Below are 21997 nucleotides of genomic sequence, written 5' to 3' on the forward strand. Positions count from 1 at the left end.
ATCACACTTTAGGTTATCAATTAGTAAATCATAGTTCAGGTTATCAATTAGTAAATCATAGTTCAGGTTATCAATTAGTAAATCACACTTTAGGTTATCAATTAGTAAATCATAGTTCAGGTTATCAATTAGTAAATCATAGTTCAGGTTATCAATTAGTAAATCATAGTTCAGGTTATCAATTAGTAAATCACACTTTAGGTTATCAATTAGTAAATCATAGTTCAGGTTATCAATTAGTAAATCATAGTTCAGGTTATCAATTAGTAAATCACACTTTAGGTTATCAATTAGTAAATCATAGTTCAGGTTATCAATTAGTAAATCATAGTTCAGGTTATCAATTAGTAAATCACACTTTAGGTTATCAATTAGTAAATCATAGTTCAGGTTATCAATTAGTAAATCATAGTTCAGGTTATCAATTAGTAAATCACACTTTAGGTTATCAATTAGTAAATCACACTTTAGGTTATCAATTAGTAAATCATAGTTCAGGTTATCAATTAGTAAATCATAGTTCAGGTTATCAATTAGTAAATCACACTTTAGGTTATCAATTAGTAAATCATAGTTCAGGTTATCAATTAGTAAATCATAGTTCAGGTTATCAATTAGTAAATCACACTTTAGGTTATCAATTAGTAAATCATAGTTCAGGTTATCAATTAGTAAATCACACTTTAGGTTATCAATTAGTAAATCACACTGCAGGCTATCAATTAGTAAATCACACTTTAGGTTATCAATTAGTAAATCACACTTTAGGTTATCAATTAGTAAATCATAGTTCAGGTTATCAATTAGTAAATCACACTTTAGGTTATCAATTAGTAAATCATAGTTCAGGTTATCAATTAGTAAATCACACTTTAGGTTATCAATTAGTAAATCATAGTTCAGGTTATCAATTAGTAAATCACACTTTAGGTTATCAATTAGTAAATCATAGTTCAGGTTATCAATTAGTAAATCACACTTTAGGTTATCAATTAGTAAATCATAGTTCAGGTTATCAATTAGTAAATCACAGTTCAGGTTATCAATCAATAAATCACACTGCAGGTTATCAATTAATAAATTGCACTACAGATTATCAGTCAGTGCCCTTACCCCTCTGGATTTCCTCCTGACAAACAGCTTACCCTTTTTATGTATTGTTTGTCTGTCCTTCTGAAGTTGTGGAAGGTATTTTTAACGCGTTGCCGAACGTCAAAATTATTCCTAATATGGCGGTACCAGAGACGAATTTTCCAGAACTCCCTGTGTCCTGGTAAAGATGGTCAGCACATTTCGTTGGTGTTGATCACAGAAGGTCAAACTACTTTTTGTTCAGTGTCTTTTAGGCCCTGATATTGCTGTGCTGAAGTGGGGCAGCAGTAGGGAACTTCAGGCAGTCTCATACCCCCGGGTTAAAGAGATGGAAAATCAACTTCACCTGGTCACTGTCAACAGAACAATACTGAATGGTGCACGTGTGTGTGTATGTGGATGCCGGCTGAGGACAGGCACAGACGTAGACATGTTGCAGACCATGATTGAATAGTCTCAGTATTTAGGTTCATGTCGGCGTGAGGATTGACCACTGGATGAGGTACCAGAGCTGGGGTGGATCATTATGGGACTGAACCCAGTACAGAGTCAGCACCACCAGGTGATCTGCCAAACTAAAAGAACCAGCCATACAAAATCCCCAAGAGTAGTTTGATGAGTGCAGACTGGGGTATTTTGTGATTCCTTACTGATGGAAGCTCCTAATTCTGTGTTCTTTTGTCTCTCTGACAGACGGACTTTCCCTCAGTGCCGTGTGAGTGTGTCGGGTCTGGATCCCCATTCTCAATACACTATGCTAATGGACATTGTTCCAGTGGATAACATACGCTATAAGTGGCTGTCCAAGTGTTGGGAAGCAGGAGGGAAAGCAGAACCCAACCTCCCTCGGCGGTTCTACATCCACCCAGATTCTCCGAGCTTCGGATCCTCATGGATGAGCAAGCCGATCTCCTTCCACAAGCTCAAGCTAACTAACAACACTCTTGACCAGCACGGACATGTAAGATAACAAACGTTTGGGAGCTCTCTGACTTGTTGGAGTAGGGCCTGTTTCAGCCAATTGCCTAACAGCAGGTTTTATTTAACATGAGTTTCTACTCAATATGAAGTTTACCTCAGCAAAAGGTTCTGCCTCAGTATGAGGTTCCATCTGAACATGAGGTTCTGCACCAGCACAAGATTCACTGTTGCTTGTATAAACATATGTCAAGACTAAAAGACTTTCTGGGTGGATGAATGGATCAGATGTACTGATAGTTTTTGGTGAATTTGATCCTCAGGGATGTGAGTGCTGAGCAATGGAATATCCTCTTACTTTAGGTAAGGTTCTGATGCTGGATATTAATCAATCAGGAAGTTCAGTCAAAGTTAATTTGTGCTCTTGAGGTTTATAATCGTAAGCTGGTGCAGACATTTGCCTGTCCACAATATGAATGATAATAGATGGCTATTGTGTAAATGATTAGACTCTTTGCCAGTTCCTTGTCGTAGATTGTTTTCTCCTTCAGATGTTAATTTGACCATTACAAATGCATCAAACTATGAGCTTGAGAATCCATATACAGCAGGACACCCATCGCCAACCCCAGTGTAATGAGTTGTCTATCTCAGCAAATCTGTCACCCAGTTTGTGGCCTTCATCGGCTGCCCAGTAATCAGTACTGATTCTCTGGGGCTTTGCTGCCAATGGGCAATGTCCAATAGGAGATCTGGCAACAGAGTTGCCAACTCTGATTGGTCGTATTCCTGTAAGTTTCATCACATGACCTCCCAGCTGCAACTTCCATGCTCCCCTTATTGGTCACCTGACACATTGATACTCACATCTTTCCAATTGGAGAGTAAACAGACTCTTACCTGATTGGATGATTTCTGATTGAGTCAAATAACCTTTATTCCCATCTCCAATACTTTCTTATGGCCATACGATTTTCCTCCTGGCTGTAGTGTTCATGAAATTAATATTTAATCCCTGGTGACTCCGGGAAGTTGACAACTCGACATGGCAAGAAATTGAGTTTTCACCCTTCTCGTGGCAGCCTGCCTTTTCTGTTTGGCAGCTTAGGGTGGTCATTTTTACTCTCCCAGAGCCTCCCCAACAAAAGGTTCCTACATAACCACAGCCATTGCATTTAAAGTATGTGAACAATGCCCACCTCTGATTGTACTTCAGGTGAGGTGTCAGGTGAGCAGTGCACTTAGAGAGCTCTGTTCTTAAAGGAAACTCCTTAAAGGAAGCTCCAATGGTGCCACAGAAATATGGGTGGCTCACAAACATCCCGATCACACTGTGTCCCCATTGTAATGTTACTGCATGAGAAGTGGTCATAGCTAGCACTCGCCTGATTGGCTGCACTCGCTTAGATGCCCCCCATCTATATCTGCAGATCCTGCTGCACTTGATTCAACAGTCTTGGAATCAGACCTTTTGAATATTCATATTTAAAATAAAATGGGTTAAGACCCGGGTTAAAATAGCAGACAAAGAGACTTCACCATCTCCAAATGGCTAGGAGTCTCTTCACACACATGGAGTGCTCCATACATGGAATGCAGCCACAGACAGGACAAGGGAAATGGAAAGCCAGGAATACTTTAAGAAATGGGGAAAGTGGATGGGACAGTTAAGATGGGCTGAATGGTCTACCTCACTTGTATTTGTCCTGTGCATTAAACATTCGAGGATTCCAATTTCTGACAGGTTGTCTAACCTCAGGCAAAAACTTGCTCTTCCAGATCATCCTGCACTCCATGCACAGATACCAGCCCCGCTTTCATGTTGTGCAGGCCAATGACCTGTACAGTCTCTGCTGGAACAGCTTTGCCACGTTTGTGTTCCCTGAGATGGTCTTCATTGCAGTAACAGCCTACCAGAATTCCCAGGTAACCACTCCCTCACTGACTCTTCAAAGCTCTGTCTCCACACCCATTCAAACAGAGCAATTAGAGATTCCAGTTGAATTCTGACCAGATAGATCCCCAACGTTTAGATTGGAGTTCAGATTTACAGTCACTTTTTCACTTCCTCCAACAGTTTGTACAAAGAATTCTTCTTTGTGATATTAGTTCTATCCTCAATGTGATGGGATGGCCCTCAGTGAGGATACTGGAGGGAGTGGGGAGTGAGGATAGTGGAGGTATGGTTCTTAGTGGGGAAATGAGGACACTGGAGGAATGGGCTTCAATAGGGAAGTGAGGACAATGGTAGGATGTCTAATGGGGAGTGAGGATGCTATAGAAATGGGCTTCAATTGGGAGTAAGGATACTGGAGTGACGGGCAACAATGGAAGTTTGAGGTTTCTGGAGGGATGGCTTCTGTTGGTGCCACATTGACTCAATATGTATCACAATAAACATGGGTGTCACTAGTGCAGTGACTCTGGACGCAGTGACTCCGGGTGCAGTGATTCCGGGTGCAGTGACACCGGGTGCAGAGACTCTGGGTATGCTGACACTGGGTGCAGTGACTTTGGGAGTAGTGACGGTGGGGGCAGTGACTCTGGGTGCAGTGACTTGGGTGCAGTGACTGTGGGTGCAGTGACTGTGGGTGCAGTGACTTGGGTGCAGTGACTCTGGGTGCAGTGACTCTGGGTGCATTGACTCTGGGTGCGGTGACTCTGGTTGCAGTGACTGTGCAGTGATTGTGGGTGCAGTGACTATGGGTGCGGTGACACTGGGTGCAGTGACTCTGGATGCAGTGACTCTGGGCACAGTCACGATCGGTGCGGTGACTGGTCACAGTGACTTTGGGTGCAATGATTCTTGGAGCAGTGACTCTGGGTGCAGTGACTTGGATGCAGTGACTGTGGGTGTGGTGACACTGGGTGCAGTGACTCTGTGTATAGTGACTCTGGCTGCCGTGACTCTGGGTACAGTGACACTGGATGCAGTGGTCTGGGTGCAGTGACTCTGTGTCCAGTAACTCTGGGTGCGTTGACTGGATGCAGTGACTCTGCGTGCAGTGACACTGGATGCAGTGACTCTGGGTGTAGTGACACTGGGTGTGCTGATTGGGTGCAGTAAATCTGGGGGCAGTGACGCTGGGTGCAGTGACTGTGGATGCAGTGAATCTGGGTAGAGTCACTATCGGTGCGGTGACTGGTTGCAGTGACTCTGGGTGCATTGACTGGGTGCAGTGACTCTGGGTGCATTGACTGGGTGCAGTGACTCTGGGTGCTGTGACTCTGGATGCCATGACACTGGATGCAATGACTCTGGGCGCAGTCACTATCGGTGCAGTGACTGGTTGCAGTGACTCTGTGAGCAGTGAGTCTGGGAGCTGGGTCTCTGGGTGCAGTCACTTGGGTGCAGTGACTCTGGGTATGGTGACTCTGGATGCAGTGACTCTGGATGCAGTGTCTCTGGGTGCAGTGACTCTGGGTGCTGTGACTCTGGGTGCTGTGACACTGGGTGCAGTGACTCTGGGTGTGGTGACTCTGGGTGCAGTGACTTGGGTGCAGTGACTTGGGTGCAGTGACACTGGGTGTAGTGACACTGGGTGTAGTGACTCTGGGTGCTGTGACACTGGGTGCAGTGATTCTGGGTGTAGTGACTCTGGATGCAGTGACTATGGATGCACCGACTCTGGGTGCAGTGACTCTGGGTGCAGTGACTTGGGTGCGGTGACACTGGACGTATTGACTCTGGGCGCATTGACTCTGGGTGTGGTGACTCTGGTTGCAGTGACTGTGCAGTGACTGCGGGTGTCGTGACTACGGGTGCGGTGACACTGGGTGCAGTGACTCTGGATGCAGTGACTCTGGGCACAGTCACTATCGATGCGGTGACTGGTCACAGTGACTTTGGGTGCAATGAGTCTGGGAGCAGTGACTCTGGGTGCAGTGACTTGGATGCAGTGACTGTGGGTGTGGTGACACTGGGTGCAGTGACTCTGTGTATAGTGACTCTGGTTGCTGTGACTCTGGGTACAGTGACACTAGATGCAGTGACTCTGGGTGCAATGACTCTGGGAGCCATGACACTGGATGCAGTGACTCTGGGCGCAGTCACTATCGGTGCAGTGACTGATTGCAGTGACTCTGTGAGCAGTGAGTCTGGGAGCAGTGAGTCTGGGAGCTGGGTCTCTGGGTGCAGTCACTTGGGTGCAGTGACTCTGGGTATGGTGACTCTGGATGCAGTGACTCTGGATGCAGTGTCTCTGGGTGCAGTGACTCTGGGTGCTGTGACTCTGGGTGCTGTGACACTGGGTGCAGTGACCCTGGGTGTGGTGACTCTGGGTGCAGTGACTTGGGTGCAGTGACTTGGGTGCAGTGACACTGGGTGTAGTGACTCTGGGTGCTGTGACACTGGGTGCAGTGATTCTGGGTGTAGTGACTCTGGATGCAGTGACTATGGATGCACCGACTCTGGGTGCAGTGACTCTGGGTGCAGTGACTTGGGTGCGGTGACACTGGACGTATTGACTCTGGGCGCATTGACTCTGGGTGTGGTGACTCTGGTTGCAGTGACTGTGCAGTGACTGCGGGTGTCGTGACTACGGGTGCGGTGACACTGGGTGCAGTGACTCTGGATGCAGTGACTCTGGGCACAGTCACTATCGGTGCAGTGACTGGTCACAGTGACTTTGGGTGCAATGAGTCTGGGAGCAGTGACTCTGGGTGCAGTGACTTGGATGCAGTGACTGTGGGTGTGGTGACACTGGGTGCAGTGACTCTGTGTATAGTGACTCTGGTTGCTGTGACTCTGGGTACAGTGACACTAGATGCAGTGACTCTGGGTGCAATGACTCTGGGAGCCATGACACTGGATGCAGTGACTCTGGGCGCAGTCACTATCGGTGCAGTGACTGGTCACAGTGACTTTGGGTGCAATGAGTCTGGGAGCAGTGACTCTGGGTGCAGTGACTTGGATGCAGTGACTGTGGGTGTGGTGACACTGGGTGCAGTGACTCTGTGTATAGTGACTCTGGTTGCTGTGACTCTGGGTACAGTGACACTAGATGCAGTGACTCTGGGTGCAATGACTCTGGGAGCCATGACACTGGATGCAGTGACTCTGGGCGCAGTCACTATCGGTGCGGTGACTGGTTGCAGTGACTCTGTGAGCAGTGAGTCTGGGAGCAGTGAGTCTGGGAGCTGGGTCTCTGGGTGCAGTCACTTGGGTGCAGTGACTCTGGGTGTGGTGAGTCTGGATGCAGTGACTCTGGATGCAGTGACTCTGGATGCAGTGACTCTGGGTACAGTTACCTGGGTGCGGTGACACTGGGTGTAGTGACTCTGGGTGCTGTGACTTGGGTGCGATGACACTGGGTGTGGTGACACTGGGTGTAGTGACTCTAGGTGCTGTGACACTGGGTGCAGTGACTCTGGGTGTGGTGACTCTGGATGCAGTGACTCTGGGTGCAGTGACTCTGGGTGCAGTGACTCTTGTTGCAGTGACTCTTTGTGCAGTGATTGTGGGTGCAGTGACACTGGGTGCAGTGACTCTGGGTGCAGTGACTTGGGTGCGGTGACACTGGGTGTATTGACACTGGGCGCATTGACTCTGGGTGTGGTGACTCTGGTTGTAGTAACTGTGCAGTGACTGCGGGTGTAGTGACTACGGGTGCGGTGACACTGGGTGCAGTGACTCTGGGTGTGGTGACTCTGGATGTAGTGACTCTGGATGTAGTGACTCTGGATGCAGTGACTCTGGGTGCAGTGACTCTGGGTGCAGTGACTTGGGTGCGGTGACACTGGGTGTATTGACTCTGGGTGTGGTGACTCTGGTTGTAGTGACTGTGCAGTGACTGCGGGTGTAGTGACTACGGGTGCGGTGACACTGGGTGCAGTGACTCTGGATGCAGTAATTCTGGGCACAGTCACTATCGGTGCGGTGACTGGTCACATTGACTTTGAGTGCAATGAGTCTGGGAGCAGTGACTCAGGGTGCAGTGACTCTGGGTGTGTTGACTGGGTGCAGTGACTCTGCGTACAGTGACTCTGGGTGCAGTGACACTGTATGCAGTGACTCTGGGTGCAGTGACACTGGGTGTGCTGATTGGGTGCAGTAAATCTGGGGGCAGTGACTCTGGGTGCAGTGACTCTGGGTGAAGTGACTCTTGGTGCAGTGTCTGCGGGTGTGGTAACACTGGGTGCAGTGACTCTGGATGCAGTGACTTGGGTGCAGTGACTCTGGGTGCGGTGACTCTGGGTGCAGTGACTCTGGTTGCAGTGACTCTTTGTGCAGGGACTCTGGTTGCGGTAACACGGGGTGCAGTGACTCTGGGTGCAGTGGCTGTGGGTGCAGTGACTGTGGGTGCAGTGACTCTTGGTGCAGTGATTCTTGGTGTCGTGACACTGGGTGCAGTGACTCTGGGTGTAGTGCCTCTGGTTGCCATGACTCTGGGTACAGTGACTCTAGATGCACTGGATGCAGTGACTCTGGGTGAAGTGACTCTTGGTGCAGTGTCTGCGGGTGTAGTAACACTGGGTGCAATGACTCTGGATGCAGAGAATCTGGGTGCAGTCACTATCGTTGCGGTGACTGGTTGCAGTGACTCTGGGTGCAGTGACTTGGGTGCAGTGACACTGGGTGTATCGACTCTGGGTGCATTGACTCTGGGTGTGATGACTCTGGTTGCAGTGACTGTGCAGTGATTGTGGGTGCAGTGACTATGGGTGCGGTGACACTGGGTGCAGTGACTCTGGATGCAGTGACTCTGGGCACAGTCACGATCGGTGCAGTGACTGGTCACAGTGACTTTGAGTGCAATGATTCTTGGAGCAGTGACTCTGGGTGCATTGACTTGGATGCAGTGACTGTGGGTGTGGTGACACTGGGTGCAGTGACTCTGTGTATAGAGACTCTGGCTGCTGTGACTCTGGGTACAGTGACACTGGGCGCACTGACTCTGGGTGCAGTGACACTGGATGCAGTGGTCTGGGTGCAGTGACTCTGCGTGCAGTGACTCTGTGTGCAGTGACACTGGATGCAGTGACTCTGGGTGCAGTGACATTGGGTGTGCTGATTGGGTGCAATAAATCTGGGGGCAGTGACTCTGGGTGCAGTGTCTGCGGGTGTGGTAACACTGGGTGCAGTGACTGTGGATGCAGTGAATCTGGGTAGAGTCACTATCGGTGCGGTGACTGGTTGCAGTGACTCTGGGTGCAGTGAGTCGGGGAGCAGTGACTCTGGGTGCAGTGACTTGGGTGCAGTGACTCTGGGTGCATTGACTGGGTGCAATGACTCTGGATGCCATGACACTGGATGCAATGACTCTGGGCGCAGTCACTATCGGTGCAGTGACTGGTTGCAGTGACTCTGTGAGCAGTGAGTCTGGGAGCTGGGTCTCTGGGTGCAGTCACTTGGGTGCAGTGACTCTGGGTTTGGTGACTCTGGGTGCAGTGACTCTGGGTGCTGTGACTCTGGGTGCTGTGACTCTGGGTGCTGTGACACTGGGTGCAGGGACTCTGGGTGTGGTGACTCTGGGTGCAATGACTTGGGTGCAGTGACTTGGGTGCAGTGACACTGGGTGCAGTGATTCTGGGTGTAGTGACACTGGATGCAGTGACTATGGATGCAACGACTCAGGGAGCAGTGACTCTGGGTGCAGTGACTATGGGTGCGGTGACACTGGATGCAGTGACTCTGGGTGCAGTGACACTGGGTGTGCTGATTGGGTGCAGTAAATCTGAGGGCAGTGACACTGGGTGCAGTGACTCTGGGTGAAGTGACTCTTGGTGCAGTGTCTGCGGGTGTGGTAACACTGGGTGCAGTGACTCTGGATGCAGTGACTTGGGTGCAGTGACTCTGGGTGCGGTGACTCTGGTTGCAGTGAGTCTTTGTGCAGTGACTCTGGTTGCGGTAACACGGGGTGCAGTGACTCTGGGTGCAGTGGCTGTTGGTGCAGTGACTGTGGGTGCAGTGACTCTTGGTGCAGTGATTCTTGGTGTCATGACACTGGGTGCAGTGACTCTGGGTGTAGTGCCTCTGGTTGCCATGACTCTGGGTGTAGTGACTCTGGATGCACTGGATGCAGTGATTCTGGGTGAAGTGACTCTTGGTGCAGTGTCTGCGGGTGTGGTAACACTGGGTGCAGTGACTCTGAATGCAGTGACTCTGGGTGCAGTCACTATCGTTGCGGTGACTGGTTGCAGTGACTCTGGGTGCAGTGAGTCGGGGAGCAGTGACTCTGGGTGCAGTGACTTGGGTGCAGTGACACTGGGTGTATCGAATCTGTGTGCACTGACTCTGGGTGTGGTGACTCTGGTTGCAGTGACTGTGCAGTGATTGTGGGTGTAGTGACTACGGGTGCAGTGAAACTGGGTGCAGTGACTCTGGATGCAGTGAATCTGGGCACAGTCACGATCGGTGCGGTGACTGGTCACAGTGACTTTGGGTGCAATGAGTCTGGGAGCAGTGACTCTGGGTGCAGTGACTTGAATGCAGTGACTGTGGGTGTGGTGACACTGGGTGCAGTGACTCTGTGTATAGTGACACTGGTTGCCGTGACTCTGGGTACAGTGACACTGGGCGCACTGACTCTGGGTGCAGTGAAACTGGATGCAGTGACTCTGGATGCAGTGACTCTGGGTGCAGTGACTCTTTGTGCAGTGACTGCGGTGCAGTGACTGCGGGAGCGGTAACACTGAGTGCAGTGTCTCTGGGTGCTGTGACACTGGGTGCAGTGACTGTTTGTACAGTGACTGTGGGTGTAGTGACTGCGGGTGTGGTGACACTGGCTGCAGTGACTCTGGATGCAGTGACTCTGGGTGCAGTGAGTCTTTGTGCAGTGACTGCGGTGCACTGCGGGTGCGGTGACACTGAGAGCACTGACTCTGGGTGCAGTGAGTCTGGGTGCAATGACCTGGGTGTGGTGACTCTGGGTGCAGTGACTTGGGTGCGGTGACACTGGGTGTAGTGACTCTGGGTGCTGTGACACTGGGTGCAGCGACACTGGGTGCGGTGACTCTCGGTGCAGTGACTCTCGGTGCAGTGACTCTGGGTGCAGTGACACTGGGTGCAGTTACTCTGGGTGCAGTGACTCTGGGCGTGTTGACTGTGGGTGCAGTGACTCTGGATGCAGTGACTCTGGTTCCAGTGACTCTTGGTGCGTTGACTGGGTGCATTGTCTCTGGCTGCAATGACTCTGGCTGCAGTGAGTCTGGGTGCGTTGACTGGGTGCAGTGACTCTAGGTGCCATGACACTGGATGCAGTGACTTTGGTTGTATTCACTATCAGTGCGGTGAATGGTTGCAGTGACTCTGAGTGCAGTGAGTCTGGGAGCAGTAACTCTGGGTGCAGTGACTCTGGGTGCAGTGACTTGGGTGCGGTGACACTGGGTGCAGTTACTCTGGGTGCAGTGACTCTGGATGCAGTGACTGTGAATGCAGTGACTCTGGGCGTGTTGACTGTGGGTGCAGTGACTCTGGGTGCAGTGACTCTGGGAGCAGTGACACTGGATGCAGTGATATGGGTGCAGTGACTTTGGTTCCAGTGACTCTTGGTGCGTTGACTGGGTGCATTGACTCTGGGTGCAATGACTCTGGGTGCAGTGACTGTGGGTGCATTGACTGGGTGCAGTGACTCTAGGTGCCATGACACTGGATGCAGTGACTTTGGTTGCATTCACTATCAGTGCGGTGAATGGTTGCAGTGACTCTGAGTGCAGTGTGTCTGGGAGCAGTAACTCTGGGTGCAGTAACTCTGGGTGCAGTGACTCTGGGTGCGTTGACTGGGCGCAATGACTCTTGGTGCAATGACTCTGGGTGCTGTGACTCTGGGTGCGTTGACTTGGTGCAGTGACTCTGGGTGCCATGACACTGGATGCAGTGACTCTGGGCGCAGTCACCATTGGTGCGGTGGCTGTTTGCAGTGACTTGGGTGCAGTGACTCTGGGTGCCATGACATTGGATGCAGTGACTGGGCACATTCACTATTGGTGCAGTGACAGGTTGCAGTGACTTGGGTGCAGTGACTCTGGGTGCGGTGATTCTGGGTGCGGTGACTCTGGGTGCGGTGACTCTGGGTACAGTGACTTGGGTGCAGTGACTCAGGGTGCAGTGACTCTGGGAGCAGTGACACTGGATGCAGTGATCTGGGTGCAGTGAATCTGGGTCCAGTGACTCTTGGTGCGTTGACTGGGTGCAGTGACTCTGGGTGCAATGACTCTGGGTGCAGTGACTCTGGGTGCCGTGACACTGGATGCAATGACTCTGGGTGTTGTCACTATCGGTGCGGTGACTGGTTGCAGTGACTCCGGGTGCAGTGACTCTGGGAGCTGTGACTCTGGGTGCAGTGACTTGGGTGCAGTGACTCTGGGTGCTTTGATTGGGCGCAATGACTCTGGGTGCAGTGACTCTGGGTGCGTTGACTGGGTGCAGTGACTCTGGGTGCGGTGACTCTGGGTGCGGTGACTCTGGGTACAGTGACTCTGGATGCAGTGACTCTGGGAGCAGTGACACTGGATGCAGTGATATGGGTGCAGTGACTTTGGTTCCAGTGACTCTTGGTGCGTTGACTGGGTGCATTGACTCTGGGTGCAATGACTCTGGGTGCAGTGACTCTGGGTGCATTGACTGGGTGCAGTGACTCTAGGTGCCATGACACTGGATGCAGTGACTTTGGTTGCATTCACTATCAGTGCGGTGAATGGTTGCAGTGACTCTGAGTGCAGTGTGTCTGGGAGCAGTAACTCTGGGTGCAGTAACTCTGGGTGCAGTGACTCTGGGTGCGTTGACTGGGCGCAATGACTCTTGGTGCAATGACTCTGGGTGCTGTGACTCTGGGTGCGTTGACTTGGTGCAGTGACTCTTGGTGCAATGACTCTGGATGCAGTGACTCTGGGCGCAGTCACCATTGGTGCGGTGGCTGTTTGCAGTGACTTGGGTGCAGTGACTCTGGGTGCCATGACACTGGATGCAGTGACTGGGCACATTCACTATTGGTGCAGTGACAGGTTGCAGTGACTTGGGTGCAGTGACTCTGGGTGCGGTGACTCTGGGTACAGTGACTTGGGTGCAGTGACTCAGGGTGCAGTGACTCTGGGAGCAGTGACACTGGATGCAGTGATCTGGGTGCAGTGAATCTGGGTCCAGTGACTCTTGGTGCGTTGACTGGGTGCAGTGACTCTGGGTGCAATGACTCTGGGTGCAGTGACTCTGGGTGCCGTGACACTGGATGCAATGACTCTGGGTGTTGTCACTATCGGTGCGGTGACTGGTTGCAGTGACTCCGGGTGCAGTGACTCTGGGAGCTGTGACTCTGGGTGCAGTGACTTGGGTGCAGTGACTCTGGGTGCTTTGATTGGGCGCAATGACTCTGGGTGCAGTGACTCTGGGTGCGTTGACTGGGTGCAGTGACTCTGGGTGCGGTGACTCTGGGTGCGGTGACTCTGGGTACAGTGACTCTGGATGCAGTGACTCTGGGTGCAGTGACTCTGGTTGCAGTGACTCTGGGTCCAGTGAATCATGGTGCGTTGACTGGGTGCAGTGTCTCTAGGAGCCATGACATTGGATGCAGTGACTCTGGGTGCAGTGACTCTGGTTGCATTGACTCTGGGTCCAATGAATCTTGGTGCGTTGACTGGGTGCAGTGTCTCTAAGAGCCATGACATTGGATGCAGTGACTAAGGCTGTAGTCACTATCGGTGCGGTGACTGGTTGCAGTGACTCTGTGTGCAGTGAGTCTGGGAGCAGTGACTCTGGGTGCAGTGAGTCTGGGAGCAGTGACTCTGGGTGCCGTGACACTGGATGCAGTGACTCTGGGTGTTGTCACTATCGGTGCGGTGACTGGTTGCAGTGACTCCGGGTGCAGTGAGTCTGGGAGCTGTGACTCTGGGTGCAGTGACTTGGGTGCAGTGACTCTGGGTGCTTTGATTGGGCGCAATGACTCTGGGTGCAATGACTCTGGGTGCAGTGAATCTGGGTGCGTTGACTGGGTGCAGTGACTCTGGGTGCGGTGACTCTGGGTGCGGTGACTCTGGGTACAGTGACTCTGGACGCAGTGACTCTGGATGCAGTGACTCTGGTTGCAGTGACTCTGGGTCCAATGAATCTTGGTGCGTTGACTGGGTGCAGTGACTCTGGTTGCAGTGACTCTGGGTCCAGTGAATCTTGGTGCGTTGACTGGGTGCAGTGACTCTAGGTGCCATGACATTGGATGCAGTGACTCTGGGTGTAGTCACTATCGGTGCGGTGATTGGTTGCAGTGACTCTGGGTGCAGTGAGTCTGGGAGCAGTGACTCTGGGTGCAGTGACTTGGGTGCAGTGGCTCTGGGTGCATTGACTCTGGGTACAGTGACTCTGGATGCAGTGACTCTGGGTGCAGTGGCTCTGGTTGCAGTGACTCTGGGTCCAGTGACTCTGGGTGTGATGACTCTCATTGCAGTGACTCTTTGTGCAGTGACTGCGGTGCAGTGACTTGGGTGCAGTGACTCTGGGTGCCTTGACTGGGCGCAATGACTCTTGGTGCAATGACTCTGGGTGCTGTGACTCTGGGTGCGTTGACTTGGTGCAGTGACTCTGGGTGCCATGACACTGGATGCAGTGACTGGGCGCATTCACTATTGGTGCAGTGACTGGTTGCAGTGACTTGGGTGCAGTGACTCTGGGTGCGGTGACTCTGGGTACAGTGACTCTGGATGCAGTGACTCTGGATGCAGTGACTCTGGGTGCAGTGACTCTTTGTGCAGTGACTTGGGTGCAGTGATTGCTGGTGCGGTGACACTGAGTGTAGTGACTCTGGGTGCGGTGACTCTGGGTGCAGTGAGTCTGGGAGCAATGACTTGGGTGCGGTGACTCTGGGTGCAGTGACTTGGGTGCGGTGACACTGGGTGTAGTGACTCTGGGTGCAGTGACTCTTTGTACAGTGACTGCGGGTGTAGTGACTGTGGGTGCAGTGACTCTGGATGCAGTGACCCTGCGTGCGTTGTCTGGGTGCATTGACTCTGGGTGCAGTGACTCTGGGAGCAGCGACACTGGATGTAGTGATCTGGGTGCAGTGACTCTGTGTCCAGTGATTCTTGGTGCGTTGACTGGGTGCAGTGACTCTAGGTGCCATGACACTGGATGCAGTGACTCTGGGTATAGTCACTATAGGTGCGGTGACTGGTTGCAGTGACTCTGGGTGCAGTGACACTGGGAGCAGTGACACTGGATGCAGTGATATGGGTGCAGTGACTCTGGGTCCAGTGACTCTTGGTGCGTTGACTGGGTGCATTGACTCTGGGTGCAATGACTCTGGGTGCAGTGAGTCTGGGTGCGTTGACTGGGTGCAGTGACTCTAGGTGCCATGACACTGGATGCAGTGACTTTGGTTGTATTCACTATCAGTGCGGTGAATGGTTGCAGTGACTCTGAGTGCAGTGAGTCTGGGAGCAGTAACTCTGGGTGCAGTGACTTGGGTGCAGTGACTCTGGGTGCGTTGACTGGGCGCAATGACTCTTGGTGCAATGACTCTGGGTGCTGTGACTCTGGGTGCGTTGACTTGGTGCAGTGACTCTGGGTGCAGTCACTATCGGTGCGGTGGCTGGTTGCAGTGACTTGGGTGCAGTGACTCTGGGTGCCATGACACTGGATGCAGTGACTGGGCGCAGTCACTATTGGTGCAGTGACTGGTTGCAGTGACTTGGGTGCAGTGACTCTGGGTGCAGTGACTCTTTGTGCAGTGACTGCAGTGCAGTGATTGCTGGTGCAGTGAGTCTTGGTGCAATGACTTGGGTGCAGTGACTCTGGGTGCAGTGACTTGGGTGCGGTGACACTGGATGCAGTGATTCTGGGTGTAGTCACTATCAGTGTGGTGACTGGTTGCAGTGACTCTGGGTGCACTGACTCTGGGAGCAGTGACTCTGGGTGCAGTGACTTGGGTGCAGTGACTTGGGTGCAGTGACTCTGGGTGCGCTGACTGGGTGCAGTGACTCTGGGTGCCATGACACTATATGCAGTGACTCTGGGTGCAGTCACTATTGGTGTAGTGACTGTTTGCAGTGACTTGGGTGCAGTGACTCTGGGTGCGGTGACTCTGGGTGCAGTGACTCTGGATGCAGTGGCTCTGGATGCAGTGACTCTGGGTGCAGTGACTCTTTGTGCAGTGATTGCGGTGCAGTGATTGCTGATGCGGTGACACTGAGTGTAGTGAGTCTGGGTGCAATGACTTGGGTGCGGTGACTCTGGGTGCAATGACTTGGGTGCGGTGACTCTGGGTGCAGTGACTTGGGTGCGGTGACACTGGGTGTAGTGACTCTGGGTGCAGTGACTCTTTGTACAGTGACTGTGGGTGTAGTGACTGCGGGTGCGGTGACACTCAGTGCAAGGACTCTGGGTGCAGTGACTCTGGGTGTGGTGACTCTGGGTGCGATGACTCTTGGTGCAGTGACTCTGGGTGCAGTGACTCTGGGTCCAGTGACTTGGGTGCGGTGACACTGGGTGCAGTTACTCTGGGTGCAGTGACTCTGGATGCAGTGACTGTGAATGCAGTGACTCTGGGCGTGTTGACTGTGGGTGCAGTGACTCTGGGAGCAGTGACACTGGATGCAGTGATATGGGTGCAGTGACTCTGGTTCCAGTGACTCTGGGTGCAGTGACTCTGGGTGCCATGACACTGGATGCAGTGACTTTGGTTGTATTCACTATCAGTGCGGTGAATGGTTGCAGTGACTCTGAGTGCAGTGAGTCTGGGAGCAGTAACTCTGGGTGCAGTAACTCTGGGTGCAGTGACTCTGGTTGCGTTGACTGGGCGCAATGACTCTTGGTGCAATGACTCTGGGTGCTGTGACACTGGGTGCGTTGACTTGGTGCAGTGACTCTGGGTGCCATGACACTGGATGCAGTGACTCTGGGCGCAGTCACCATTGGTGCGGTGGCTGTTTGCAGTGACTTGGGTGCAGTGACTCTGGGTGCCATGACACTGGATGCAGTGACTGGGCGCATTCACTATTGGTGCAGTGACAGGTTGCAGTGACTTGGGTGCAGTGACTCTGGGTGCGGTGACTCTGGGTACAGTGACTTGGGTGCAGTGACTCAGGGTGCAGTGACTCTGGGAGCAGTGACACTGGATGCAGTGATCTGGGTGCAGTGACTCTGGGTGCCATGACACTGGATGCAGTGACTCTGGGTATAGTCACTATCGGTGCGGTGACTGGTTGCAGTGACTCTGGGTGCAGTGACTCTGGGTGCAGTGACTCTGGGAGCAGTGACACTGGATGCAGTGATATGGGTGCAGTGACTCTGGGTCCAGTGACTCTTGGTGCGTTGACTGGGTGCATTGACTCTGGGTGCAATGACTCTGGGTGCAGTGAGTCTGGGTGCATTGACTGGGTGCAGTGACTCTAGGTGCCATGACACTGGATGCAGTGACTTTGGTTGTATTCACTATCAGTGCGGTGAATGGTTGCAGTGACTCTGATGTGCAGTGAGTCTGGGAGCTGTAACTCTGGGTGCAGTGACTTGGGTGCAGTGACTCTGGGTGCGTTGACTGGGCGCAATGACTCTTGGTGCAATGACTCTGGGTGCTGTGACTCTGGGTGCGTTGACTTGGTGCAGTGACTCTGGGTGCCATGACACTGGATGCAGTGACTCTGGGCGCAGTCACTATCGGTGCGGTGGCTGGTTGCAGTGACTTGGGTGCAGTGACTCTGGGTGCCATGACACTGGATGCAGTGACTGGGCGCAGTCACTATTGGTGCAGTGACTGGTTGCAGTGACTTGGGTGCAGTGACTCTGGGTGCAGTGACTCTTTGTGCAGTGACTGCGGTGCAGTGATTGCTGGTGCAGTGAGTCTGGGCGCAATGACTTGGGTGCAGTGACTCTGGGTGCAGTGACCTGGGTGCGGTGACACTGGATGCAGTGATTCTGGGTGTAGTCACTATCAGTGCGGTGACTGGTTGCAGTGACTCTGGGTGCACTGAGTCTGGGAGCAGTGACTCTGGGTGCAGTGACTTGGGTGCAGTGACTTGGGTGCAGTGACTCTGGGTGCATTGACTGGGCGCAATGACTCTTGGTGCAATGACTCTGGGTGCAGTGACTCTGGGTGCGTTGACTTGGTGCAGTGACTCTGCGTGCCATGACACTGGATGCAGTGACTGGGCGCATTCACTATTGGTGCAGTGACTGGTTGCAGTGACTTGGGTGCAGTGACTCTGGGTGTGGTGACTCTGGATGCAGTGACTCTGGATGCAGTGACTCTGGGTGCAGTGACTCTGGGTGCAGTGACTCTTTGTGCAGTGATTGCGGTGCAGTGATTGCTGATGCGGTGACACTGAGTGTAGTGAGTCTGGGTGCAATGACTTGGGTGCGGTGACTCTGGGTGCAATGACTTGGGTGCGGTGATTCTGGGTGCAGTGACTTGGGTGCGGTGACACTGGGTGTAGTGACTCTGGGTGCAGTGACTCTTTGTACAGTGACTGTGGGTGTAGTGACTGCGGGTGCGGTGACACTCAGTGCAGTGACTCTGGGTGCAGTGACTCTGGGTGCAGTGACTCTGGGTGCGGTGACTCTGGGTGCGGTGACTCTGGGTGTGGTGACTCTGGGTGCAGTGACTCTTGGTGCAGTGACTCTGGGTGCAGTGACTCTGGGTGCAGTGACTTGGGTGCGGTGATTCTGGGTGCGGTGACTCTGGGTGCAGTGACTTGGGTGCGATGACACTGGGTGTAGTGACTCTGGGTGCAGTGACTCTTTGTACAGTGACTGTGGGTGTAGTGACTGCGGGTGCGGTGACACTCAGTGCAGTGACTCTGGGTGCAGTGACTCTGGGTGTGGTGACTCTGGGTGCGATGACTCTTGGTGCAGTGACTCTGGGTGCAGTGACTCTGGGTCCAGTGACTTGGGTGCGGTGACACTGGGTGCAGTTACTCTGGGTGCAGTGACTCTGGATGCAGTGACTGTGAATGCAGTGACTCTGGGCGTGTTGACTGTGGGTGCAGTGACTCTGGGAGCAGTGACACTGGATGCAGTGATATGGGTGCAGTGACTCTGGTTCCAGTGACTCTGGGTGCAGTGACTCTGGGTGCCATGACACTGGATGCAGTGACTTTGGTTTTATTCACTATCAGTGCGGTGAATGGTTGCAGTGACTCTGAGTGCAGTGAGTCTGGGAGCAGTAACTCTGGGTGCAGTAACTCTGGGTGCAGTGACTCTGGTTGCGTTGACTGGGCGCAATGACTCTTGGTGCAATGACTCTGGGTGCTGTGACACTGGGTGCGTTGACTTGGTGCAGTGACTCTGGGTGCCATGACACTGGATGCAGTGACTCTGGGCGCAGTCACCATTGGTGCGGTGGCTGTTTGCAGTGACTTGGGTGCAGTGACTCTGGGTGCCATGACACTGGATGCAGTGACTGGGCGCATTCACTATTGGTGCAGTGACAGGTTGCAGTGACTTGGGTGCGGTGACTCTGGGTGCGGTGACTCTGGGTACAGTGACTTGGGTGCAGTGACTCAGGGTGCAGTGACTCTGGGAGCAGTGACACTGGATGCAGTGATCTGGGTGCAGTGACTCTGGGTGCCATGACACTGGATGCAGTGACTCTGGGTATAGTCACTATCGGTGCGGTGACTGGTTGCAGTGACTCTGGGTGCAGTGACTCTGTGTGCAGTGACTCTGGGAGCAGTGACACTGGATGCAGTGATATGGGTGCAGTGACTCTGGGTCCAGTGACTCTTGGTGCGTTGACTGGGTGCATTGACTCTGGGTGCAATGACTCTGGGTGCAGTGAGTCTGGGTGCATTGACTGGGTGCAGTGACTCTAGGTGCCATGACACTGGATGCAGTGACTTTGGTTGTATTCACTATCAGTGCGGTGAATGGTTGCAGTGACTCTGATGTGCAGTGAGTCTGGGAGCTGTAACTCTGGGTGCAGTGACTCTGGGTGCGTTGACTGGGCGCAATGACTCTTGGTGCAATGACTCTGGGTGCTGTGACTCTGGGTGCGTTGACTTGGTGCAGTGACTCTGGGTGCCATGACACTGGATGCAGTGACTCTGGGCGCAGTCACTATCAGTGCGGTGGCTGGTTGCAGTGACTTGGGTGCAGTGACTCTGGGTGCCATGACACTGGATGCAGTGACTGGGCGCAGTCACTATTGGTGCAGTGACTGGTTGCAGTGACTTGGGTGCAGTGACTCTGGGTGCAGTGACTCTTTGTGCAGTGACTGCGGTGCAGTGATTGCTGGTGCAGTGAGTCTGGGCGCAATGACTTGGGTGCAGTGACTCTGGGTGCAGTGACCTGGGTGCGGTGACACTGGATGCAGTGATTCTGGGTGTAGTCACTATCAGTGCGGTGACTGGTTGCAGTGACTCTGGGTGCACTGAGTCTGGGAGCAGTGACTCTGGGTGCAGTGACTCTGGGTGCAGTGACTTGGGTGCAGTGACTTGGGTGCAGTGACTCTGGGTGCATTGACTGGGCGCAATGACTCTTGGTGCAATGACTCTGGGTGCAGTGATTCTGGGTGCGTTGACTTGGTGCAGTGACTCTGGGTGCCATGACACTGGATGCAGTGACTGGGTGCATTCACTATTGGTGCAGTGACTGGTTGCAGTGACTTGGGTGCAGTGACTCTGGGTGTGGTGACTCTGGATGCAGTGACTCTGGATGCAGTGACTCTGGGTGCAGTGACTCTGGGTGCAGTGACTCTTTGTGCAGTGATTGCGGTGCAGTGATTGCTGATGCGGTGACACTGAGTGTAGTGAGTCTGGGTGCAATGACTTGGGTGCGGTGACTCTGGGTGCAATGACTTGGGTGCGGTGATTCTGGGTGCAGTGACTTGGGTGCGGTGACACTGGGTGTAGTGACTCTGGGTGCAGTGACTCTTTGTACAGTGACTGTGGGTGTAGTGACTGCGGGTGCGGTGACACTCAGTGCAGTGACTCTGGGTGCAGTGACTCTGGGTGCAGTGACTCTGGGTGCGGTGACTCTGGGTGCGGTGACTCTGGGTGTGGTGACTCTGGGTGCGGTGACTCTTGGTGCAGTGACTCTGGGTGCAGTGACTCTGGGTGCAGTGACTTGGGTGCGGTGACACTGGGTGCAGTTACTCTGGGTGCAGTGACTCTGGATGCAGTGACTGTGAATGCAGTGACTCTGGGCGTGTTGACTGTGGGTGCAGTGACTCTAGGAGTAGTGACACTGGATGCAGTGATATGGGTGCAGTGACTCTGGTTCCAGTGACTCTGGGTGCAGTGACTCTGGGTGCCATGACACTGGATGCAGTGACTTTGGTTGTATTCACTATCAGTGCGGAGAATGGTTGCAGTGACTCTGAGTGCAGTGAGTCTGGGAGCAGTAACTCTGGGTGCAGTAATCTGGGTGCAGTGACTCTGGTTGCGTTGACTGGGCGCAATGACTCTTGGTGCAATGACTCTGGGTGCAGTGATTCTGGGTGCGTTGACTTGGTGCAGTGACTCTGGGTGCCATGACACTGGATGCAGTGACTCTGGGCGCAGTCACCATTGGTGCGGTGGCTGTTTGCAGTGACTTGGGTGCAGTGACTCTGGGTGCCATGACACTGGATGCAGTGACTGGGCGCATTCACTATTGGTGCAGTGACAGGTTGCAGTGACTTGGGTGCAGTGACTCTGGGTGCGGTGACTCTGGGTACAGTGACTTGGGTGCAGTGACTCAGGGTGCAGTGACTCTGGGAGCAGTGACACTGGATGCAGTGATCTGGGTGCAGTGACTCTGGGTCCAATGACTCTTGGTGCGTTGACTGGGTGCAGTGACTCTGGGTGCAATGACTCTGGGTGCAGTGACTCTGGGTGCCGTGACACTGGATGCAGTGACTCTGGGTGTTGTCACTATCGGTGCGGTGACTGGTTGCAGTGACTCCGGGTGCAGTGAGTCTGGGAGCTGTGACTCTGGGTGCAGTGACTCTGGGTGCGTTGATTGGGCGCAATGACTCTGGGTGCAATGACTCTGGGTGCAGTGACTCTGGGTGCGTTGACTGAGTGCAGTGACTCTGGGTGCCATGACACTGGATGCAGTGACTCTGGGCACAGTCACTATCGATGCGGT

At 53.0% G+C, this 21997-nt stretch overlaps 1 protein-coding gene across 1 annotated transcript in view; it reads left to right on the forward strand.

Annotated features, from left to right (window-relative positions):
• The first annotated feature begins 1563 nt into the window (after window positions 1–1563).
• Window positions 1564–21997, forward strand: part of LOC137382932 (T-box-containing protein TBX6L-like) — a 35858-nt gene continuing 15424 nt past the window's right edge. The window contains exons 1-3 of the mRNA XM_068055507.1: window positions 1564–1571; window positions 1786–2053; window positions 3790–3936. Of these exons, the coding sequence (XP_067911608.1) occupies window positions 1564–1571; window positions 1786–2053; window positions 3790–3936 (423 nt within the window). The remainder of the gene's footprint in view (window positions 1572–1785; window positions 2054–3789; window positions 3937–21997) is intronic.

Source organism: Heterodontus francisci, chromosome 23 (assembly GCF_036365525.1).
Source record: "Heterodontus francisci isolate sHetFra1 chromosome 23, sHetFra1.hap1, whole genome shotgun sequence".
In the NCBI taxonomy this organism is placed as follows: Eukaryota; Metazoa; Chordata; class Chondrichthyes; order Heterodontiformes; family Heterodontidae; genus Heterodontus; species Heterodontus francisci.